This window comes from Sus scrofa, chromosome 5, assembly GCF_000003025.6.
Source record: "Sus scrofa isolate TJ Tabasco breed Duroc chromosome 5, Sscrofa11.1, whole genome shotgun sequence".
Classification (NCBI taxonomy): Eukaryota; Metazoa; Chordata; class Mammalia; order Artiodactyla; family Suidae; genus Sus; species Sus scrofa.
Window position 1 is genome coordinate 83,935,628 of NC_010447.5, and position 21,310 is coordinate 83,956,937.

At 40.8% G+C, this 21,310-nt stretch overlaps 1 protein-coding gene across 4 annotated transcripts in view; it reads left to right on the forward strand.

The window, feature by feature from the left end:
- The window catches only part of UHRF1BP1L (UHRF1 binding protein 1 like), a 106,126-nt gene continuing 84,816 nt past the window's right edge, over positions 1-21,310 (forward strand). Inside the window, exons 1-2 of one of the 4 annotated variants that reach the window (XM_005664214.3) lie at positions 72-364; positions 11,175-11,321. Coding sequence is in view for 3 of the 4 variants with exons in the window: in XM_003126693.5 (XP_003126741.3) it covers positions 321-364 (44 nt within the window). In the remaining variant the exon portion in view is untranslated. Of the gene's footprint in view, positions 365-11,174; positions 11,322-21,310 lie in introns of all 4 variants that reach the window. The other 3 variants (XM_003126693.5, XM_021092726.1, XM_021092725.1) reach the window with 3 other exon arrangements.

Sequence of the window (21,310 nt, forward strand, 5' to 3'; positions counted from 1 at the left end):
GTTGCTCCGCCCCTCCCCGCCCCGAGCCGACGCAGCCACGCCCCGAGCCCGCGCCGCCCCTGCCCTCCCCCAGGTCTCTTAGGTGATGCTGCAGCCAAGATGGCGCTGGCAGCGGCCGCGGCTGCCTGAGCGCGATGCTCCCGGTCCTTGGCGGCAGCGGTGGCGGCTGTGGCCTCGGCCGGGGCCTCGGGTCTGTCCCAGGCGTGAGTGCTCAGGCACCTCTCCTCCGGCCGGGTTAACCCGGGCAAAGAGGAGACGGCCACGAAGAGCGGAGGCAGTGAGGAGCAGGGAGAGAGTGTGGAGCCTCCCGCCTCGGCACCATGGCTGGGCTCATCAAGAAACAGATCCTGAAGCACCTCTCCAGGTCAGTCGAGCATCGGGCGTGGGCGCCAGTCCGCCTCCGCCCTCGTCCGTATCCGAGGCAACCTGCGGCTTCGGGGGCGGGGGGACCTGGCAGTCGGGCGGGAGGCGACCCTTGGGCTCCCCGGTCCAGTCGGGGCAGAGGTCGCCGCCCGGGATCTCCCGTCGGCTGCTGCGCCCAGGGCTGGCCTCACGAGTCGGCCTCTGGACCGGTTCGCCCTTGGACTGGTTCTCTCCCCCGGCCGGCTCGCGGAGGAGCGTGTCGGGCGGCGCAGCAGGCTGCAGGCTGCAATTATACCCCGCGCGGCGCCTGGGGGCGTCTGGAGGACCCCTCCTGGGCGGTCCTGCGCGGAGGCTGCAGAGGGTCAGGTACCCCGTGTCCGCCTCCATTCGGAGCTGAGCGGTTCCGTTAACCCAGGGCGTCTGGCGCCGTGTGGACTCTGACGGTTGAGGCTTGGCTCCGCTCAGTGAAATGTTAACCTTGTTATTGTTCTGCATTCACCCTATCTCGCCGTTCCCAGTCTTGCATTAGAGGGTGTGCCTATTTGAACAGTTAGGATTTGTTTTAAGTAAATAACCAGAGTTAGCCGCTCTGGCAGGTTCTTTCTGGAGTCGTTTTAACCCCACATCATTCGTCGTGCAAAGCAGCTTTTTGCTTTATTTTTATCTGAAACCCATAAATTCAGGGAGTCAACATCTGTGGTAATAAACCCAAGACTTGTCATTCTTTCCGTTTCATAAGGCCGTTTTAGTCAGAATCATGACTCAGTAATGCTGGCAGTTTGTTACTGCTCCTGGTTTCTCCATATTTGTCTTCAGACACAGGCTCACTGTGGGATCTTGTTTCCAAGTTGTTAACAGTGAATTCAAAGTGGTTGGTTATAACCCTTTTCTCTGTTATTTGTCTGTTAATGATTACTTTTAACTGATTTTAGGAAAACATTTGGGTGATGATACACTTTCGAGGTAAAAACAATTCTTTTTTTTTATTACTCAATGAATTTATTACATTTATAGTTGCACAATGATCATCACAATCCAGTTTTATAGGATTTCCATCCCCTAACCCCAGTGCATCCCCCCACCCCCCGAACTGTCTCCCTTGGAAACCAGAAGTTTTTCAAATAAAGATAATTCTTGATTCTCCAAATAGTTGTATACTACAGGTTATATATTGGTGAACAAAACATCATTTCTGTGATTCAGCAAATATTTTCCTCACTTAGAACATTGAATAAGATATAGTTTGTTTTTGTTTTTGTTTGTGGCTAAGGATTGAATCTGAGCTGCAGCTGCAACCTACAGTGCAGCTGCAGCAATGTGGGATCCTTTGCGCTGGGTTGGGGATGGAACTCTGCTGCAGCCACCCCTAGCAGCTGCAGTCGGATTCTTAACCCACTGTGCCACAGCAGAAACTTCAAGATACAGTGTTTTTAAAGTAACAAATTATAGCAGCATTTATGGATACACATTTCTTTTTTTTTAATACACATTTATTAATATCACTAATTGGAAACTTTCTTTTAAAATTGTACATATGATTCAATAATGAATTATCTCATTTTGGAAGATTTTATATTTATTTTTTTAATCATTTAAGTAAGGTCTGACTTACCAAATATCCTCCAGCCTTCATTGTACTCAGTTCTGCAAGAAAATCCAGACCTACAGAAAATGGTTTGAATTTTTACTTTCTCACTCTCTCAAGGATGATAGCTAGCTCCATTCTACATGCATAAGAGAAAAGTTTGTTCAGTACATTGAGTGCCTTAGGGCATTAGAGTTTAATCCTCTTAAAGAAGCCCAGTTGAGAAGGACTCTTAAAAATTACTAGTGGTGGAGGAGTTCCCTAGTGGCTCAGCAGTTAACAAATCCAACTAGGAACCATGAGGTTGCCGGTTTGATCCCTGGCCTTGCTCAGTGGGTTAAGGATCTGGCGTCGCCAGTGAGCTGTGGTGTAGGTCCCAGACTTGGCTTGGATCCCATGTTACTGTGGCTCTGGTGTAGGCTGGAAGCTACAGCTCCGATTAGACCCCCAGCCTGGGAACCTCCATGTACTGTGGGTGTGGCCCTAAAAAAAAAAGACACACATAAAAAAATTACGGGTGGAGTTCCCAGCGTGGCTCAGTGGTTAACGAACCTGACTAGTATCCATGAAGATGCAGGTTCCATCCCTGGCCTTGCTCAGTGGGTTAAGGATCCAGTGTTGCCGTGAGCTGTGGTGTAAGTCGCATGCAGCTCGGATCCCAAGCTGCTGTGGCTGTGGTGTAGGCCAGCAGCTGCAGCTTTAATTCGACCCTTAGCCTAAGAACCTCTATATGCAGCAAAAAAGACAAAAAAAAAAAAAAAAAAATAGCGGTAGTAAGTTCCCTGGTGGTCTAGTGGTCTGGGAACTGAGATCTCATGTCAAATTGCTGCTGGCTATTCTCGGTGGCAAAAGAAAAAAAAAAGTATATATATGTGTATATATATATGTATATAGTAAAGGCAATGACATACTTCATAAAACAGAATTGACACATTCAGAATTGAGTCTTGAGGATTACTTTTTAATCTGTATGATTTCTAATAGCTGTTTTGTAAATAGTAATGATTTTTTTTGGAATGAGTTTTTGAAACACTTGAGTTTTCAGTTATTTCATATTTCAAAATTTCCTCAAGTTAGGTGACTAAAGAGTATTAAATTCATGTTACTGGTTAAAATATTAATCTTATTGCTACTGCTGTCCCTTGTCATTTCCTAAGAAAAATAGTTATAAATTTAAAGGATGACAATAGGTGAAATAAGGTGAGTGTTGTGATAATTTATAGTTACTCGAATAGGAATGAACTTTTTTTTTTGCCTGCACCTGTGGCATGTGGAAGGTCCTGGACCAGGGATCTATCCTGCACCACAGCAGCAACCCAGGCCTCTGCAGTGACAGAGCCGAATCCTTAATGTGCCATGCCACCAGGAAACTCCCAGGAATGAACTTTTGAAATTACCAGTGTCAAGCTTAATTTTACAGATTATCTGGTAATGAAGATGTCACTGTGCTGATCTAGTCATCTGGAATACAGTTTAATCGGAAATACTATGGACATGTTACCTTCTAATAATAGACATTTCATATGGCCAGCGAATGGAATTCATGGCAGTGTTGTAAGAGAGGGTTTACTTGAACATACTTTTCTCTCTGTAGCACCCATCCTCATCTATCATAGTATATGCTTATTTATTTGCACTTTATTTGTCTTCTCCACTGACTTGTAAACTCCATGAAGGTAGGGATTTTTTTTTTTTTTTTTTGAGTCTATACTGAGTCTAGGCACTCAGCAACTATTTGAATAAATGCATAAATGACAATAGGGAATGGATTCTTCCTCACATTCCTACTTTTTTAAACTGAGGCAAGACTATAAGCCACCAGTAGCATAACATACTGGACGTGACTAGTCTTCCTATGGTTTTAGGACATAATGGGCAATTGAATTGCATCACTGGATAAATGTGGTGCCTTTTGTGTCCTTTTTGGAAAGGAAGGACTAGGAAAATGACCTTTATAAAAGGGGTCTTCCACTGAGGAATACTATTTAGGAACCAACAGGAGAAAGAGAGTGCTTACTCTGAGCCTTGAGATTGAAGTATAGTGAAATTGTAAGATTAAAACCATTGCTACTCAGATGCAGAGGCTTGAGAAACTGGTATATTGGAAAAGTATGAAAGAGGAATTATTTTAAGAGATGAACAAATGCTTTAAGGAAATATTCAACTATTTGGGAATTGTCCTAAGTCTGTATACTTGTTCTCTGCCTAATTGTTGTTTAGTTTGTATCCCAACCATCTCTTGCATTGTTAATAAAAGCAATTTGTGTACTAGGGACATATCTGAAACTGAAGAGGGAGAGCGAATGAGTGTGTGTGTGTACTTGCGCATGCACACGCAGGTGTGCGGGTGTGTGTGCACCCCTGTGGTGGAAAAGGGGGTTGGAGTAATTATATTTTAAGAGAAGTGAAACAAAAACCCTTTGAAGGAGAATTTACCCTAATCTTTTATACTATGATTGGCACAGAATTTGTTTTGGAGGCTTCCCTAGGAGAGTATTCTTTCACAAGGAAATAGAAAGCTCTAAAGAAAAGTTAGAAACTGTAAGAAAGGAAATAAGAAAGAGCAGGAGCTACCTTCAGGTCAAGGTCTCATTATCTGTCACTGTGGTGTGTGTACACGTGTGCTCAAGCAATTGCGAAGTGGGTGAAATAGAAACTCCACGATGGGGTACATTTATGCCAGGACCTGAAAGGGGGTGAGGAAAATTCAGATACACATGCTACCCCACTCCTCCTTTGGCTCAAGGCCTACTAAGCTTTGGACACAAGATTTACTGTGGAGAGGGAGTTGGCAGACATACACCACACCTGGGTATAGTTTTTGTATAGTTTTTAAGCACTTGTTCTCAAACATGGCTGATATTACCCCTCAGGGGACATTTGGCAATGTCTGGAAACTTTTCTTCTGATTTTCATAAACTGGTGGGGTGAGGGGGTAGAGGCCAGGGATGTTGCTAAACATCCTACCATCCCCCACAAGGAAGAATTATTTGGCCTCCATGTCAGTAGTTTTGAGGTTGAGAAACTGGTTTAAAGTAAACATATGTGTGTCAGATGATAGGGTACTGTGCCAGTTAAGATTATATTGTCTGCAAACAACAGAAATCTGGTTGTTTAACTTAGGTAAAAAAGGATATGTAATAGAAAGCTATTTAAGGGAGTTCCCATCGTGGCGCAGTGGTTGACGAATCCGACTAGGAACCATGAGGTTGCGGGTTCGGTCCCTGCCCTTGCTCAGTGGGTTAATGATCCGGCGTTGCCGTGGGCTGTGGTGTGGGTTGTAGACACGGCTCTGATCCCACGTTGCTGTGGCTCTGGCGTAGGGCAGTGGCTGCAGCTCTGATTCGACCCCTAGCCTGGGAACCTCCATATGCCACGGGAGCGGCCCAAAGAAATAGCAAAAAGCCAAAAAGCCAAAAAAAAAAAAAAAAAAGAAAGCTATTTAAGTGGGTCACAGAAACAGGAACTAGCCAACTCCTAGGACCTCATTGGAAGCGTTCTTGGGAGTTCCTGTTGTGGCGCAGTGGAAATGAATCAACTAGTTACCATGAGGTTGTGGATTCAATCCCTGGCCTCACTCAGTGGGTTAAGGATCTAGCGTTGCCATGAGCTGTGGTGTAGGTTGCAGATGTGGCTCGGATCTGGCGTGGCTGTGGCATAGGCCTGCAGCTATAGCTCTGATTAGCACTATTGACGTTTGGACAGGGTAATTCTTGGTTCTGAAGGGCTGCTCTGTGCATTGTAGGGTGTTTAGCAGCATCTCTGGTCTCCACCCACTAGATGCCAATAGCACCCCCACAGTCTTGACAATGAAAAAAATGTCTCCAGACATTGCCACATGTCCCCTGGAAGCAAAATCACTCCTGGTTGAGAACCACTGCTTTAGGGTGCTCCTGTCTTTCACAACTCCCAGTCTGATTTTTGGTTTTTTTTTTTTTTTTTTTTGCGGTGGGGGGGGTTGCTTTTTGGGGCTGCACCCAAGGTATGTGGAGGTTCCCAGGCTAGGGGTCGAATCTAAGCTGTAGCTGTTGGCCTACACCACAGCCACAGCAACTTGGGATCCGGGCCACATCTGCAGCCTACACCACCAGATCCTTAACCCACTGAGCAAGGCCAGGGATCAAACCTGCTTCCTTATGGATGCTAATCAGATTCCTTAACTGCCAGCCACAGCGTGAACTCCTCCCAGTCTGATTTTTCCTGTCAAGTTTCAGATTCCTGGGCGAGAGAATCTGTCTGGCCCAGTTCTGTTTATCTGTGGATCAATTAGCAAAGGCAAAGGGTGGTACAGCATAGATATGGTCGTGAGGAGAACTATTTTGAACCAGGATTGCTGCTCTATTTGGTATCTAAATAGGTACTGAACTAAATTAGATTTCAGAGGGCCCCATTTGCTATGGTAAGGAAATAGCAATTGAACTTCATCCCAGGAGGTGACTGCTAATATAGAATTCCTGACAGAAGAGGGACATGATCACTAAAAGATGCATGGCTATCAGTTGGTTTGGAGTCCAGCGTTCAGGAGCAATTTTCTGGGGTGGAAACAGAGTATACAGAGGGTCTCTGATTAACTCAAGTAGAAAAATAATGTAGAATATCAGTATCCCGCAGAATTTATGGGAAGGTTAGAGAAACTAACTTGGGAAGGGACTGGATCCAGGCTAGCTCCAAGGATCTAGGTAAGAAAAAACACTTGTCAGTCTCAACAAGACATGCTCCCTAAACAAAGGGGAAGGAACAAGTAGAAAGGGAGGGTGGCCTGGGGAGATCGTTAAGTATTTTAGGTGAGGCCCTAAAAAGCAAAAAAAAAAAAGAAAGAAAGAAAGAAAGAAATACAGTTAACCAACAAGGACCTACTGTATAATAGCATAGGAAACTATATTCAATATTTTGTAATAATCTGTAAGAGAAAAAAAATAAAGAATATATGTATATATAAGAAATGGAATCACTGTGCTGTACACCTGAAGCAAATATGATATTGTAAATCAACTATACCTCTATAAAAATAGAAAAAGGAAATGCAACATAGATTTAGACTGTCAGAAATTATTTCCTCAAATGATAATTTCAGGGAAAGGGAATAGGAAGTGCAAGGAAGTGGGGATGAAATTTGCAGTTTTATTTTATTTTTTATGTTATTTTAATTTTTGGTCTTTTTAGGGCTGCACATGTGGCATATGGAAGTTCCCAGGCTAGGGGTCAAATCTGAGCTATAACTACTGGCTTATGCCACAGCTACAACAGCACCAGATCCGAGCCATGTTTGCAACCTACACCACAGCTCATGGCAGTGCAAGAACCTTCAACACACTGAGCAAGGCCAGGGATCCCGCCTGCATTCTCATGGATACTAATGGGGTTTGTTACTGCTGAGCCACCAAGGGAACTCTGAAATTTGCAATTTTAAATCTAGTGATGGAGGAGGCTTAATTGAGAAGGTGATACGAGAGACCTGAAAGTGGGAGCACATGCAAAGATCCAGAAGCGGAAGCATACATGTCATTTTGGGGGGAAGTATATCAAGGCTACCAACACGGGTGAAGTGGGGGTGAGGAGTGAGGGGAGTAGAAGAGGAGGTCAAGGAGAAAACAAGGGCCAGATGTTGTGGGACCTTCTAGTGACTTTGGCTTTTACTCTGAGTGAGAGTGGAATCCACTGCAAGGCTTTGAGCCGTTGATCACTCTGCTGCCAAGGGGGAAATAAGTAATAGGAGGACAAGGGCAGAAGCAGGAGCCCAAGGAAGAGTGTTAACTACCCAGGTGCAAAAAATATTGGCTTGGAGCTAAGTGGATGAAGTGGAGTTTTTGAGATACGTAGTCAGGTTCTAGATGTATTTTGAAGGCAGAGCTACAGGATGTGCTGACAAATAACTATTGATTGAGAAAGAGAACAGTCATGGATGACCTTTTTTTGTCTTTTTTTTTAGGGCCACACCTGTGGCATATGGAGGTTCCCAGGCTAGGAGTCCAATCGGAGCTGTAGCTGCAGGCTTACACCACAGCCACAGCAACGCCAGGTCCCAGCCGCGTCTGTGACCTACACCACAGCTTATGGCAACTCCAGATTCTTAACCCACTGAGCGAGGCCAGGGATCAAACCCACATCCTCTTGGATGCTAGCTGGGTTCATTAACCACTGAGCCACGATGGGAATGCCCATGGATGACTTTTTGCAATAAGCACCTGACAAGATAGAGTTGCTGTTAACCAACCAAATTGGAGAAGACTTCAGGAGGAGCAGGCTTATGAAAGAATATTGGGAGTTTGTCTCTGGATGCATTGATTTGGATGCCTATTAAGTACCTAAGTGGAGTTCCCTTTTATTTGTAAACTAATTTAGATTTCACCTCTTATAGTCTGGCAACAGCAGACTTTGTGTGTGCAGTTATACTTTGGTTTATGCAATAGATATTTACAGAAAAGTGACTTGTTGATTGAATTTTAGGGGGTGGAGTTTTCTTTTTATCTGTTAAATACACTATATAGACGCGTCTGAAATTGATCAGGTATCCATTTATTTCGCATTAATTTCTAACTACAACCAGATATTGATTCTTGCAAAAGTTACCTTCAGGAGACTGATTTGAATACTTCAAGTGAAAGGGAGATTGGATGCTTGGTCCATTGGATATTTTAGTACTCTCATCCTAGAATCAGAAGGTATTTATTCCTGTCTCCTAGAAGGAAGTATTTAAAAGGTTGAGGTTTTTCCTACTTTCCCAAAGTTTAACAAATAGTATGGAGTGGTTAAGTCACTGATCCAGTACCTATTTAATTTGATTATTCTAAAATACCTCTTCAGGCTGTTGTTCCCACGTAATAGTTTGCCTTTCCTTCACTTAGTTTTCAGCATTTGTTATACTCTTTTATGGAGTTTTATCATCCTGCTGCAGTACCCCTTAGGAGATTCTTTTATTACTTGGGAATCCTTTGACTTTTCAGTCCTTTGAATCTTGGGAAAATAGTCTTTTGACTCAGCAGTTTTTTAAAGCTGGGGAAGGACAGTTTCTCCATTCAGTTCTTTTTCTTATGTAATTGTTTCACAATATCGCTTTTTGCAATATTACACTTTGCTTTAATACTGCAGTTTCCAGTCTAATAAGCATTTCATAGTTAAGTTGATCACTTATCAGTTATATGTTTTAAATTCTGTATATTATGTTACTTAGGATGAATAATTTAATATTTCTATTAAATATTGATGTTTACAGGTTGATATTACCTCAGATTGAATGTAAGTTACAAGTGAAAGAAAGACTTGACGGCTCTTGGGAGTTTTGTTGTGGGTCAACAGGTTAAGGAGCCAGTGTTGTCCTTGTGAGGATGCAGGTTTGATCCTTGGCCTTGCTCAGTGGGTTAAGGATTCATTGTTGCCATAGGCTGCAGCATAGGTTGCCAATGTGGCTCAGATCTGGTGTTGCTGTGGCATAGGCCGCAGCTTTTTTTCACCTCCTGGCCTGGGAACTTCCGTATGGCTCAGGTACAGCTGTTAAAAACAGAGGAGTTCCCCTTATGGCACAGCAGAAATGAAACTGACTAGGAATCATGAGGTTGTGGGTTCAATCCCTGGCCTTGCTCACTGGGTTAAGGATCTGGCATTGCTGTGAGCTGTGGTGTAGGTCGCAGACGCAGCTTGGATCTGACGTGGCTGTGGTGTAGAATGGTACAGCTCCGATTGGACCCCTAGCCCGGGAACCTCCATATGCCACAGGTGCAACCCTAAACAGCAAAAACAAAAACCTCTAACTTTATGACTGTTTGCATGAGTGAAATATGGGCAGTTGACATATCAAGACCAAGTGATTAAAACAAAATTAAAAGCTGAGCAAATATGATTCAGGATATAGTAATTTATTGTTTGCTTGATTTTTTTTTTTTTTTTTTTTTTGCTTCTTAGGCCTGTACCCATAGCATATGAAAGTTCTCAGTCCAGGGGTCCAGTCAGAGCTGCAGCTGCCAGCCTACACAGTTAAGGAATCTGAGCCACATCTGTGATCTACACCATAGCTCACGGCAATGCCGGACCCTTAACCCACTGAGCAAGGTCAGGGATTGAACCTGTCTCCTCCTGGATACTAGTCAGTTTTGTTACTGCTGAGCCATGATGGGAACTCCTGTTTGCTTGATTTTTTTCTAGGCATTAGACTTACTTTTGGGCTGTTTGATAATTCATTGAGACTTCTCCCAGCCAAAATGAATGCTGTGTATAAAATTTGAGTCTCTATATTAGTTTATCCTTTAATACTTAATTTTAGCTATATATATAATGTACTCTTTTTCTACCCAAAAGCATCATTAAGAGAGGAATCTCAGACTTCTTTTTGCTACTGCTGTCATAGCTTCATATTGTTTTCCTTTACGATGGTCTATCTACTAAAACAAAAGCTTCATGTTTATTAGTTCCATAGACTGTCATCTCTTTAAAGGCAGAATAACCCTGATAGGCTTTGAAATCTGAGGGCAGTGACTATACTTGTCTTATTCACCATTGTATCTTCAGCATCTGGCACAGAAGTATGATACATAGCACTTGTTCAGAAACATTTTTAGCTAACTGGAGAAATAAATTTATACTACTTTGGCCTTCATAGAATACTTGGGACGTAAATGCATATATCCATAAACTTGAATACATTTCTGGCAGGATTAAAAAGCTGATTCATATCCAAAAAAATTTTAATTTTTTTCTGATATTATAGTCTCCAATTTGCTTTTGAATATATAGATAATATAGTTTATTGTTGAATCACTTTGGTTTGTGGGTTATTTTTCATAGATAACTTTACTCTTTAGTATTGTCTATGAAATGAAATGAAATGAGGATTATAGTTTTAACTTGGCTTTTTGACAGTTAAAATTTTGACAATTTGTGGGTTGCTTGTCTTTCAGAGTGCTTGTCCTAATTGTTTTCATTTAATGTTGAATTGTAAAGTTCAGCCTTTGTATAACTTTTATACAGCATAGCTATCTCATTTTTGTTAATATTTTTAATATAGATTTTTAAATATATTGATTTGAGTGGTGCAGAGAATGAAGAAAATCATGAATGATTCATTTATCTTAGAATTTAAACAGCATTTGCCTTTAGATAATCCAGTGTGAAATACAAGTGTATTTTTCTTTAAAGTGCATCACAGCTGAATATTTTTATCATATCGTTCCTTTCCTCTTCCTTCCCTTAAACTTGCTCCCTTCTGTGTCCCCTGTGTACCCATTCCCTGCAGCGATCCCTGCTGGCTGTGGTGGAGATTGGTGTGCTGTGAATTTCATAATCACCCAAATGAGTACCAGAGGAGTCTAAGAAACCTTGGCAACTGACTACTTGCTTTCACCAGGAGTAGGGACCTTTTGTCTGAATTTGCTGCCCTCAGGTAATTCTTCTATTCCCCATTGTTGGTTTTTATTTTTGTTTTTTTTCCTTTCTGTAAATGCAAGCACTTACTTTGTCCCACATAAAGATACTTGGAGAATATTTTCTAATTCTTCTTGTTTTAGTTAGATACCTTTTTTTTTTTTTTTTTTTTAACTAAGTAGCCACAGGCTCATGCAAGTCTTCTCTCAGAATCGGTGCAATTCTTCTCTTAGAATGTTTTCTAATATGTATGGTTTGGCAATATACTTGAAGTTATAACCAGTTCTTTCTGATGTTGGAGGCATGAGTTTTATAACTTGTAGTCACCTATTTGGAAATAGTAATTAGCATTTGATCTATGCTTCAATGGATTAGGCATCATAAATCAATGAGGTATGAAGGCTCTTTTGATAAAGAGGATGTTTTGGTCAATTTTCTCACTGAAGGACTTTTTTTGGAGTTTTCTGAATGAGTTTATTTGTGTACTTAATATTAATTATAGTCTTTATCAAAGAGATTGCAATAACTCATGAATAGCAGTGAAAATAGGATTCTCTTTTGAAGGATGTAAGGGTTCCCACCTCATTCTTTTCTTCATCTCCCTCATGCTCTCCCCCTGCCAAAATCATTATCAAGGAAAGCAATTATGCTAAAAACCAGATTCATGGAAGTAGCACTACATTTCTTTTAGCTTAGGACTCGATGAAAAACCAGGAAATTCACATCTTTGCACACTTCTGATGCTTGAGAAATTTATCCACTTAAATACTTTGAACCTATTCTAAAAGTCTACTAATAAAATAGTAAAGACTAACCATAAGCAAAATTGGGCAACTCATTATATACTTAATCTAGGGATTATGGAATGTTAGTAAACTTGTTGGCCATGTGTTAGCTAGCAAGTATATAGGTTTGTTGTTTATGATGGCATTCAAAAATGGCTCTGATTTTGTATAAACCTCTGGTAAATATTCTGGGGGCTTTGCTCCTGAAGTTCAGTCATAGCTATAATTTTTTGCCTTGTCTAGATTACACTTCCTTAACATATGTCTTTTGGCCTGGTTTGAAGATGAGGATTTTATGATTTTGTTCTGTTTATTTATTTATTTTTGTTTTTTTATGGCTGCACCTGTGGCACATGGAGGTTCCTAGACTAGGGGTTGGATCCAAGCCAGAGCTGCTGGCCTAGGGTTGGATCAGAGCTGTAGTTGCCAGCCTACACCACAGCCACAGCAACACCAGATCCGAGCCGTGTCTTGGGTCTGCACCACATCTCCAGATCCTTAACCATACTGAGCGAGGCCAGGGATTGAACCAATATCCTCTCATGGGTACTAGTCGGGTTGTTTCCGCTGATCCATGATGGTAACTCCATGATTTTATTCTAAGTTTAAATCACAACTCTCTGTACATGTATGTATTCAAGTTGGTTACCAAACTTAATTACTTTTTCTTCTTCTTCTTTTTTTTTTTTTTTGTCTTTTTGCCATTTCTTGGGCCACTCCCTCGGCACATGGAGGTTCCCAGGCTAGGGGTCTAATTGGAGCTGTAGCTGCCGGCCTACGCCAGAGCCACAGCAACGCAGGATCCGAGCCACGTCTGCAACCTACACCACAGCTCACGGCCACGCCAGATCCTTAACCCACTGAGTAAGGGCAGGGATCGAACCCGCAACGTCATGGTTCCTAGTCGGATTCGTTCACCACTGCGCCACGACCGGAACTCCCCTTTTTTCTTCTTAACCTTGTCATTTTAATCAGTCATAATCCCTTTTTTATTTAAATAACTCTAGAGTTTATTTTCTTTAACCTGAACCTAGCACATTCCAGACTGCTTGGCACAAAGTAGATATCAATAAGATTTGAATATTTCTGCTGTCACTACCCAGATTTAAATCTTTTTTTTTTTTTTTTTTTTTTGGCATGAGTTGTTGTGACTAAGTATTGTTATTTCTTTCTGGTCTCATACTTCTTTTTTGTGGAGGGCGCATACCCGCTGCATAGGAAGGTTCCCAGGCCAAGGATTGAACCTGAGCCACAGCAGTGACAACACCGGATCCCCAACCTGCTGAGCCACTAGGGACATTCTCATCTCATACTTCTTTAATCCATCCTTGAAAATGTTACCAGAGAGAACTTTCCCAAATACTAATCTTATTTAATTTCTTGGTAAATATTTTTTATTGGCTCATGTTCAAGCTTAAAAAAATTTTTTTTGTTTTATAACAGAATTTTTGGTCCAAAGAAATATTAAAATAGAACTTTACTTCATAGAATAGAAGTAGAGATCCTCTAGTTAAATCAGTGATGGAGGGTGGCGGTCAGCCGTCATTTCCTTTCCGTTTTTATTTTTTCTCCCACTGGGGCTGAGTCATGAGCAGTCTCCTTAGGGGCACTATAGGAACAGTTCTGATGTGTAGGATGAAACCCACATTCCTTGGCATGAAATACCAAGAGTTCTTCGTCATCTCCCAGCTGCCCATATTTCAAGGCATAATCATTTTTTTTCAAACTCTGAAAACTTATACTTCATCTTTGCTAGCTGTATATGATTGGACAACCTTGAACATGCTGCTGCTTGTCGGAAATGTCTTTCTGTGTCCTATTCACGTAGCAAAAACTTACTCTTAAAAACATAGCTTAAGTGCTGCCTCTTCCATGAAACCTTTCCAGAGCAGTATACTTTTCTTTTGGCTGTGCCTGTGGCATGTGGAAGTTTCCAGGCCAGTTATTGAACCCCTGCCACAGTAGTGAAAATGACAGATCCTTAATCTGCTGAGCTATCAGGGAACTCCAAAGCCATATGTTGTTTGTTTTGTTTTGTTTTTATGGCCACATCTGCGCCATACGGAAGTTCCTAGGCTAGGGACTGAATCAGAGCTGTAGCTGCCAGCCACACCACAGCCACAGCCATGCCAGATCCACCTGCAACCTACACCATAGCTCATGGCAACTCTGGATTTTTAACCCATTGAGCAAAGCAAGGGATTGAACCCACATCCTCACAGATACTAGTCAGGTTCATTACTGCTGAACCACAATGGGAACTCCCAAAGCAATATGTTTTGTTTTGTTTTTGTTTTTGTTTTTGTAATATGGAAGTTCCTGAGCCAGGGGTTGAGGCCCAGCCACTGTAGAAGCAACACCTAGAAGTTATGCTGCGAGCCACACGGGAAGTCCTAAAGTAATATGTTTTTTAACAAAATTGATCACCTCTTCCCTCCTCCATTTTTTTTTTTTTTTTTCTGCTTTTTAGGGCTGTGCTTGTGGCAATGCCGTATCTGAGCTGCTTCTGCAACCTATGCCACAGCTCACAGCAAATCTGGATCCTTAACTCACTGAGCAAGGCCAGGGATGGAACCCACATCCTCATGGATACTAGTTGGGTTCTTAACCTGGTGAGCCACAATGGGAACTCCTCCATCTTATCCTAGTCTCATTTTTATTGTACAGTCTGGCACATAGCAAGACTATATATAACATACTACAATAATTTGTTTATATGATTGCCTCTAACAATAAACCATGAGGTCTTTGGAAACAGTAATTATTTGTCTAAGTTGCCCAGGAGCTTAATCATGAAGGAGGTATGTCTAATAGTGTCAGATTTTCTGATGTTTCAACAAAATTTGAAAACCCAGATTTTAATGTAAGATCTACCCATTTTAAATGTTAGCTACATATTCAGCTTTTTAAAAACATTGTGCAGACCAGACAAAACTGTGGAGCATAGCTCATGGGCTGCCAGTTTGCAGCCCTTCCATTCTTTAAATGTTTATGTGGAAAAACTGGTTAGACAAGATTGGTTAATTTTCTTTACATGCGTATTATAAAAATACCCAAGCCAGATTAACTGTCTAAATTGAGAATGCTCAAAAAAAAAAAAAAAAAAAGGAATTTATTATGAGCAGCATACCTTGATTCCATTGACACTGTAGGTTTCATTTAAAAAAAGTAACATTTGGAGTTCCCGTCGAAGTTCAATGGTTAACGAATCCGACTAGGAACCATGAGGTTGCGGATTTGATTCCTGGCCTCGCTTAGTGGCTTAAGCATCTGGCGTTGCTGAGAGCTGTGGTGTAGGTCGCAGATGTGGCTCGGATCTGGCATTGCTGTGGCTCTGTTGTAGGCCAGTGGCTACAGCTCCGATCGGACCCCTAGCCTGGGAACCTCCATATGCCGCAGGCGTGGCCCTAGGAAAAGACAAAAAAATAAAATAAAATAACATTTATACCTTAAATATTTAATAAGCCTCACAAATGACATTGAAAACTCCTTGGGGAGTGAAAATTGTTGTATATTCCTATAACACCTAGTTAATGTTCAGTAAATATTATTGGATCAGAAATTGACCAGTATGATAATGGATTGGTAATTGATTTTAAAATACCTTTTAAGTTAAAATTGTACAAATTTGATTATAGTCTTGTCTCTGGCTTGTTGTGACATTGAATAGTTGACTTCTCTGGACTTTATATTTTCTGCTATAAAATGTGGACTTTGGGCTAGAGAAACTTTTCAAGCACTAAAATTCTAAAATTATTTGATATTCTTTGCTTGTATGAATGCTGCCTATGGTTCGTCTCAGTTTTTTTTTTTTTTTTTTTTTTTTTTTTTTTTTTTTTTTTTTTTACTTAGCTTAAAATTGCTTCTAATATCTTCACATGACAATGCAGTTGTCTGGTTTTCGAAAAACCATGATTCAGGAATTCCTGCTGTGGCACACTGGGTAAGAATCCAGCTGCATCCAAGGTCTTGCTACCTCTTGCCTATTTGCCTATTGCTTTAGCTGAAGCTTAAAAAAAAAAAAAAAAAAAAAAAAAATCCAACTGCAGCAGCTCACATTGCTGTGGAGGCTAAGTGGGTTAAAGGATCCAGAGTTGCTGTACTTGTGCCCGAGGTTGCAGCTGTGGCCAGGATTTAAGATACAGGAACTTCCATATGCCATGAGTGTGACCAAAAAAAATAAATAAATAAAATAAATAAAATTAAAAAAACCCTCGTGGTTCAAATATCCTAAAAATTCTTATTCCCTGGAATTTCCCCTGTGGCACAACAGGATCAGTGGTGTGCCTTCAGCACCAGGACACAGGTTCCATCCCTGGCCTGGTGCAGTGGGTTAAAGGATCCTCTGTTGCCACAGCTGCAGCATAAGTCACAGCTGTGGCTGGAATCTGATCCCTGGCTGGGAACTTCATGTGCTACCAGGTGGTCAAAAAAAAAAAAAAATTTTATTTTCTTGTATTTTATTAAGTTATCTAGTCCATTCGTTTTTTGGGGGGTGGGGGGCGGTGCATACGGAAGGGATTGAACCTGTGCTAACAGCTGAGGCAACACCAAATCCTTAAACCATTGCACCATGAGGGAACTTCTCATTCTTTTTTTATTAAGAAGTAACACAGAAATAGCCCCATATTTTTGTTTCACAGAGTTTGTTTGGCTTGATTGTTTTCGTAGTGTGCAAGTAAAGAAAATCAACCAATCTTGTGTAATCAGCAGTTTCACTCACACACACACACACACACACACACACTCCCCACACCCACCTTGAACACCTCTATTGAAATAGAATTGAGGATTTCCTGTTGTGGCTCAGCAGAAGTGAATCTGACTCGTATCCGTGAGGGCTTGTGTTCGATCTCTGGCCATGCTCAGTGAGTTAAGGATCATGTTGCCATGAACCGTGGTGTAGGTTGTAGATGTGGCTCAGATCCTGCGTTGCTGTGGCTGTGGCATAGGCCAGCAGCTGCAGCTCTGATTGGACCTCTGGAACCTCCATATGCTTCGGGTGTGACCATTAGAAAAAAAAGAAATAGAATTTATTTGTATGTGATAAACTGCATATGTTAAGATGTACAATTTGATGAAATTTTGACATCTCTCAAGTTTCCTCATGCTTCTTTGTAATCCTCCTCCTCCCCTCCTGCCTTATCTGTTATTATGTGATCTACTTTATTTCATTTAGATTATTTTGCATTTTCCAGAATTTCATATAATCATACAGTATATATTTTTCTGGCCTTTCCCCCTCAACATAATTATTTTGCAATTAATTTATTTTGTTTTATGCATTATGTCTTATTGCTGAGTATATTCCATTGTGGATATGCCACAATTTATTTATCCACTCACTGTTGATGATCATTTGGGTCGTTTCTAGTTTTGGGCTATTAGAAATAAAGCTGCTATGAACATTCATGTATGTCTTTCTGGGACATATACTTTTCATTTTTTTTTCTTAATATTTTCATTTATTTCATTTTTTATTGCTTTTATTTTTAGAATATGACGTAAATAGTAATGATATTGGGAGGCCTCATCTTTGTCTTTTTTTTTAACTGAATGAATTTTATTATGTTTGTAGTTGTACAGTGATCATCACAACCCAATTTTATAACATTTCCACCCCAAACCCCCAGGCCATTCCTCCCCCACCCACAGCCTGTCTCCTTTGGAGACCATAAATTTTTCAAAGTCTGTGAGTCAGTATCTGTTCTGCCAAGAAGTTCACTGTATCCTTTTTTTTAGATTCCACATAGAAGTGATGGCATATGATGGTGGTTTCTCACTGTCAGACTAACTTCACTTAGCATGATCATTTCTAGGTTCTTCCATGTTGCTGCAAATGCCATGATTTCATTCCTTTTTCTGGCTAAGTAATAGTCCATTGTGTATATGTACCACATCTTCTTTATCCACTCCTCTGTCCATGGACATTTAGGTTGCTTCCATGTCTTGGGCGTTGTATGTAATGTTGCAATGAACACTAGAGTATATGTATCTTTTCTTTTCTTTTTTCTTTTTTGTCTTTTTTAGGCCTCACCCCGAGGCACATGGAGGTTCCCAGGCTAGGGGTCAAATTGGAGCTACATCTGCCGGCCCTACATGGGCTGGCAGGATCCTTAACCCATTGAGTGAGGCCAGGGATCAAACCTGCTTCCTCATGGATCCTAGTCAGGTTCGTTAACCACTGAGCCATGACCGGAACTCCACATGTATCTTTTTGAGTCATGGTTTTCTCTGGAGAGATGCCCAGGATTGGGATTGCTGTATCAAATGGTAATTCTATTTTTAGCTTTTTGAGGACTCTCCATACTGTTTTCCACAATGGTTGCACCAATTTACATTCCTACCAGCAGTCTAGGTGGGTTCCCTTTTCTCCACACCCTCTCCAGTGTTTATTGTTTGTAGACTTTTTGATGATGGCCATTCTGGCTGGTGTAAGGTGGTACCTCATAGTAATTTGGATTTGCATTTCTGTAATAATTAGTATGTTGAACATCTTTTCATGTGTTTTTTGGCCATCTGTATGTCTTTTCTGGAGAATTGTCTGTTTAGGTCTTCTGCCCCCTTTTTTTGGTCTTTTTCATTTTAGGGCCGCACTCACCACATATGGAGGTTCCCAGGCTAGGGGTCTAATTGGAGCTACAGCTGCCAGTCTATACCACAGGCACAGCAACATCAGATCCGAGCCATGTCTGTGACCTAAACCACAGCTCACATCTGCCCATTTTTTGAGGGGACCGTTTTTTGGTTTTGTGTGTGTTTGTGTGTGTGTGTGTGTGTATGTGTGTGTTGAGCTGCAGGAGGTGTTTATAAATTTTGGAGAGTAATCCCTGTCAGTTTCTTCATCTGCAAATATTTTCTCCCATTCTTTGGGTTGGCTTTTCGTTTTGTTTAGGGTTTTCTTTGCTGTGTGGAAACTTAAGTTTAATTAGGTCCCATTTGTTTATTTTTGTTTTTATTCTCATTGTTTTAGGAGGTGGATCTGAGAAGATACTGCTATGGTTTATGTCAGAGGGTGTTCAACCTATGTTTTCCTCTAAGGGTTTTATAGCATCTGGTCTTATATCTAGGTCTTTAATCCATTTTGAGTTTATTTTTGTGTTAGGAAGTATTCTAATTTCATTCTTTTACATGTGGCTGTCCAGTTTTCCCAGCACCACTTATTGAAGGGACTGTCTCTTCTCCATTGTGTATTCTTGCCTCCTTTGTTGTAGATTAGTTGACTGTAGGTGTGTGGGTTTAATTCTGGGCTGTCTATCCTGTTCCACTGATCTATATTTCTGTTTTTGTGCCAGTATCATATGGTTTTGATGACTGTTGCTTTGTAGTACAGTCTGAAGCCAGGAAGCCTGATTCCTTCAGCTCCATTTTTCTTTTTCAGGATGTCTTTGGCTATTCTGGGTCTTTTGTGGTTCCAAACAAACTTTATTTTGTTCTAGTTCTGTGAAAAATGTCTTTGGTAATTTGATAGGGATTGCATTGAATCTGTAGATTGCCTTGGGTAGTATAGTCATTTTGACAATATTGATTCTTCCAATCTAAGAGCATGGTATGTCTTTCCATCTGTTTGTGTCATCTTCTATTTCTTTCATCAGCATCTTGCAGTTTTCAGAGTATAGGTCTTTTATCTTGGGTAGATTTATTCCTAAGTATTTTATTTTTTTTGAGGTGATGGTAAATGGGAATGTTTCCCTAATTCCTCTTCCTGATCTTTTGTTGTTAGCATATAGAAATGCATTTGATTTCTGTACATTAATTTTGTATCTTGTGACTTTGCCACATTTATTGCTGAGCTCTAACAGTATTCTGGTAGCATCTTTAGGTTTTTCTAGGTATAGTGTCATGTCATCTGCAGAGTGATATAATTCTACTTCCTCCTTTCCAATTTAGATTCCTTTAATTTCTTTTTCTTCTCTGATTGCTGTGGCTAGGACTTCCAAAATTATGTTGAATAGTAGTGGCAAGAGCAGACATCCTTGTCTTGTTACTGGTCTTACCAGGAATTCTTTCAGCTTTTCACCATTGAGAATGATGTTAGCTGTGGGTTTGTCATATATGCTTTTAGTATGTTGAGGTAGGTTTCCCTCTAAGCCCATTTCCTGGTGAGTTTTTATTGGAAATGGGTATTGGATTTTGTCAAAATCTTTTTCTGCATCTGTTGAGAGGGATCACATGGTTTTTGTTCTTTGGTTTGTTAACGTGCTGTATCACATTGATTGATTTGCAGATATTGAAAAATCCTTGCATCCCTGGGATAAATCCCACTTGCTCATAGTGTATAATCCTTTTAAATATATTGTTGGATTTGGTTTGCTAGTATTTTGTTGAATGCTTTTCATTTCTCTTGCATAAATATGTAGGAGTAAAATGGTTGAGTTATATGTGGGTACATATATAACTTTTTAAGAAACTGCTAAACGGCTTTCCAGAGTGGTTCCAAAATGTATGTTTTTATATTCTCACCAGCAAGTATATGAGAGTTCACTTGCTTCTTATCTTCACCAACATTCAGTATAGTCAGTCTTTTTTTTTTTTTTTTTGCTTTTTACGGCTGCACTCATGGTATATGGGAGTTCCCAGGCTAGGGGTCTAATCGGAGCTACAGCTCCTGGCCTACACTACAGCCACAGCAATGCAAGATCCGATCCGCATCTGCGACCTACACCACAGCACACGGCAATACCAGGTCCTTAACCCACTGAGCGAGTCCAGAGAGCCAACCTGCAACCTCATGGTTCCTAGTCTGATATGTTTCTGCTGCACCACAACGGGAGCTCCTAGTCAGTCTTTTCAGTTCTACCCATTTTAGTGGATAAGTAGGGGTATCTTATTGTGGTTTTTAATATGCTGTTTCCTATTGACTGGCGGTATACATCTTTAAATGTACTTATCCACCATTTGTATGCCTTCTTTGGTTTGAAGGTCTGTTAAATCTCTTGCCTGTTTTATTAGTGTCATGTCTTATTTTTGAGTTGTAAGAGTTCTTTATATATTTTAGACAAAAGTCCTTTTTCAAACAAGTTTATTAAATAGTTTCTACTGTCCTTTAGAAACAGTATCTTTTTTCTTTTCTTTCTTTCTTTTTTTTTTTTAAGTGGCTATACTTGTTTCATATGGAAGTTTCCAGGCCACAGACTGAGTCCAAGCCACAGCTGTGAGCTACACTGCAGCTGTGTGTAGCTAGATCCTTTAAGCCATCGCTTTGGGCCAGGAATCAAACCCA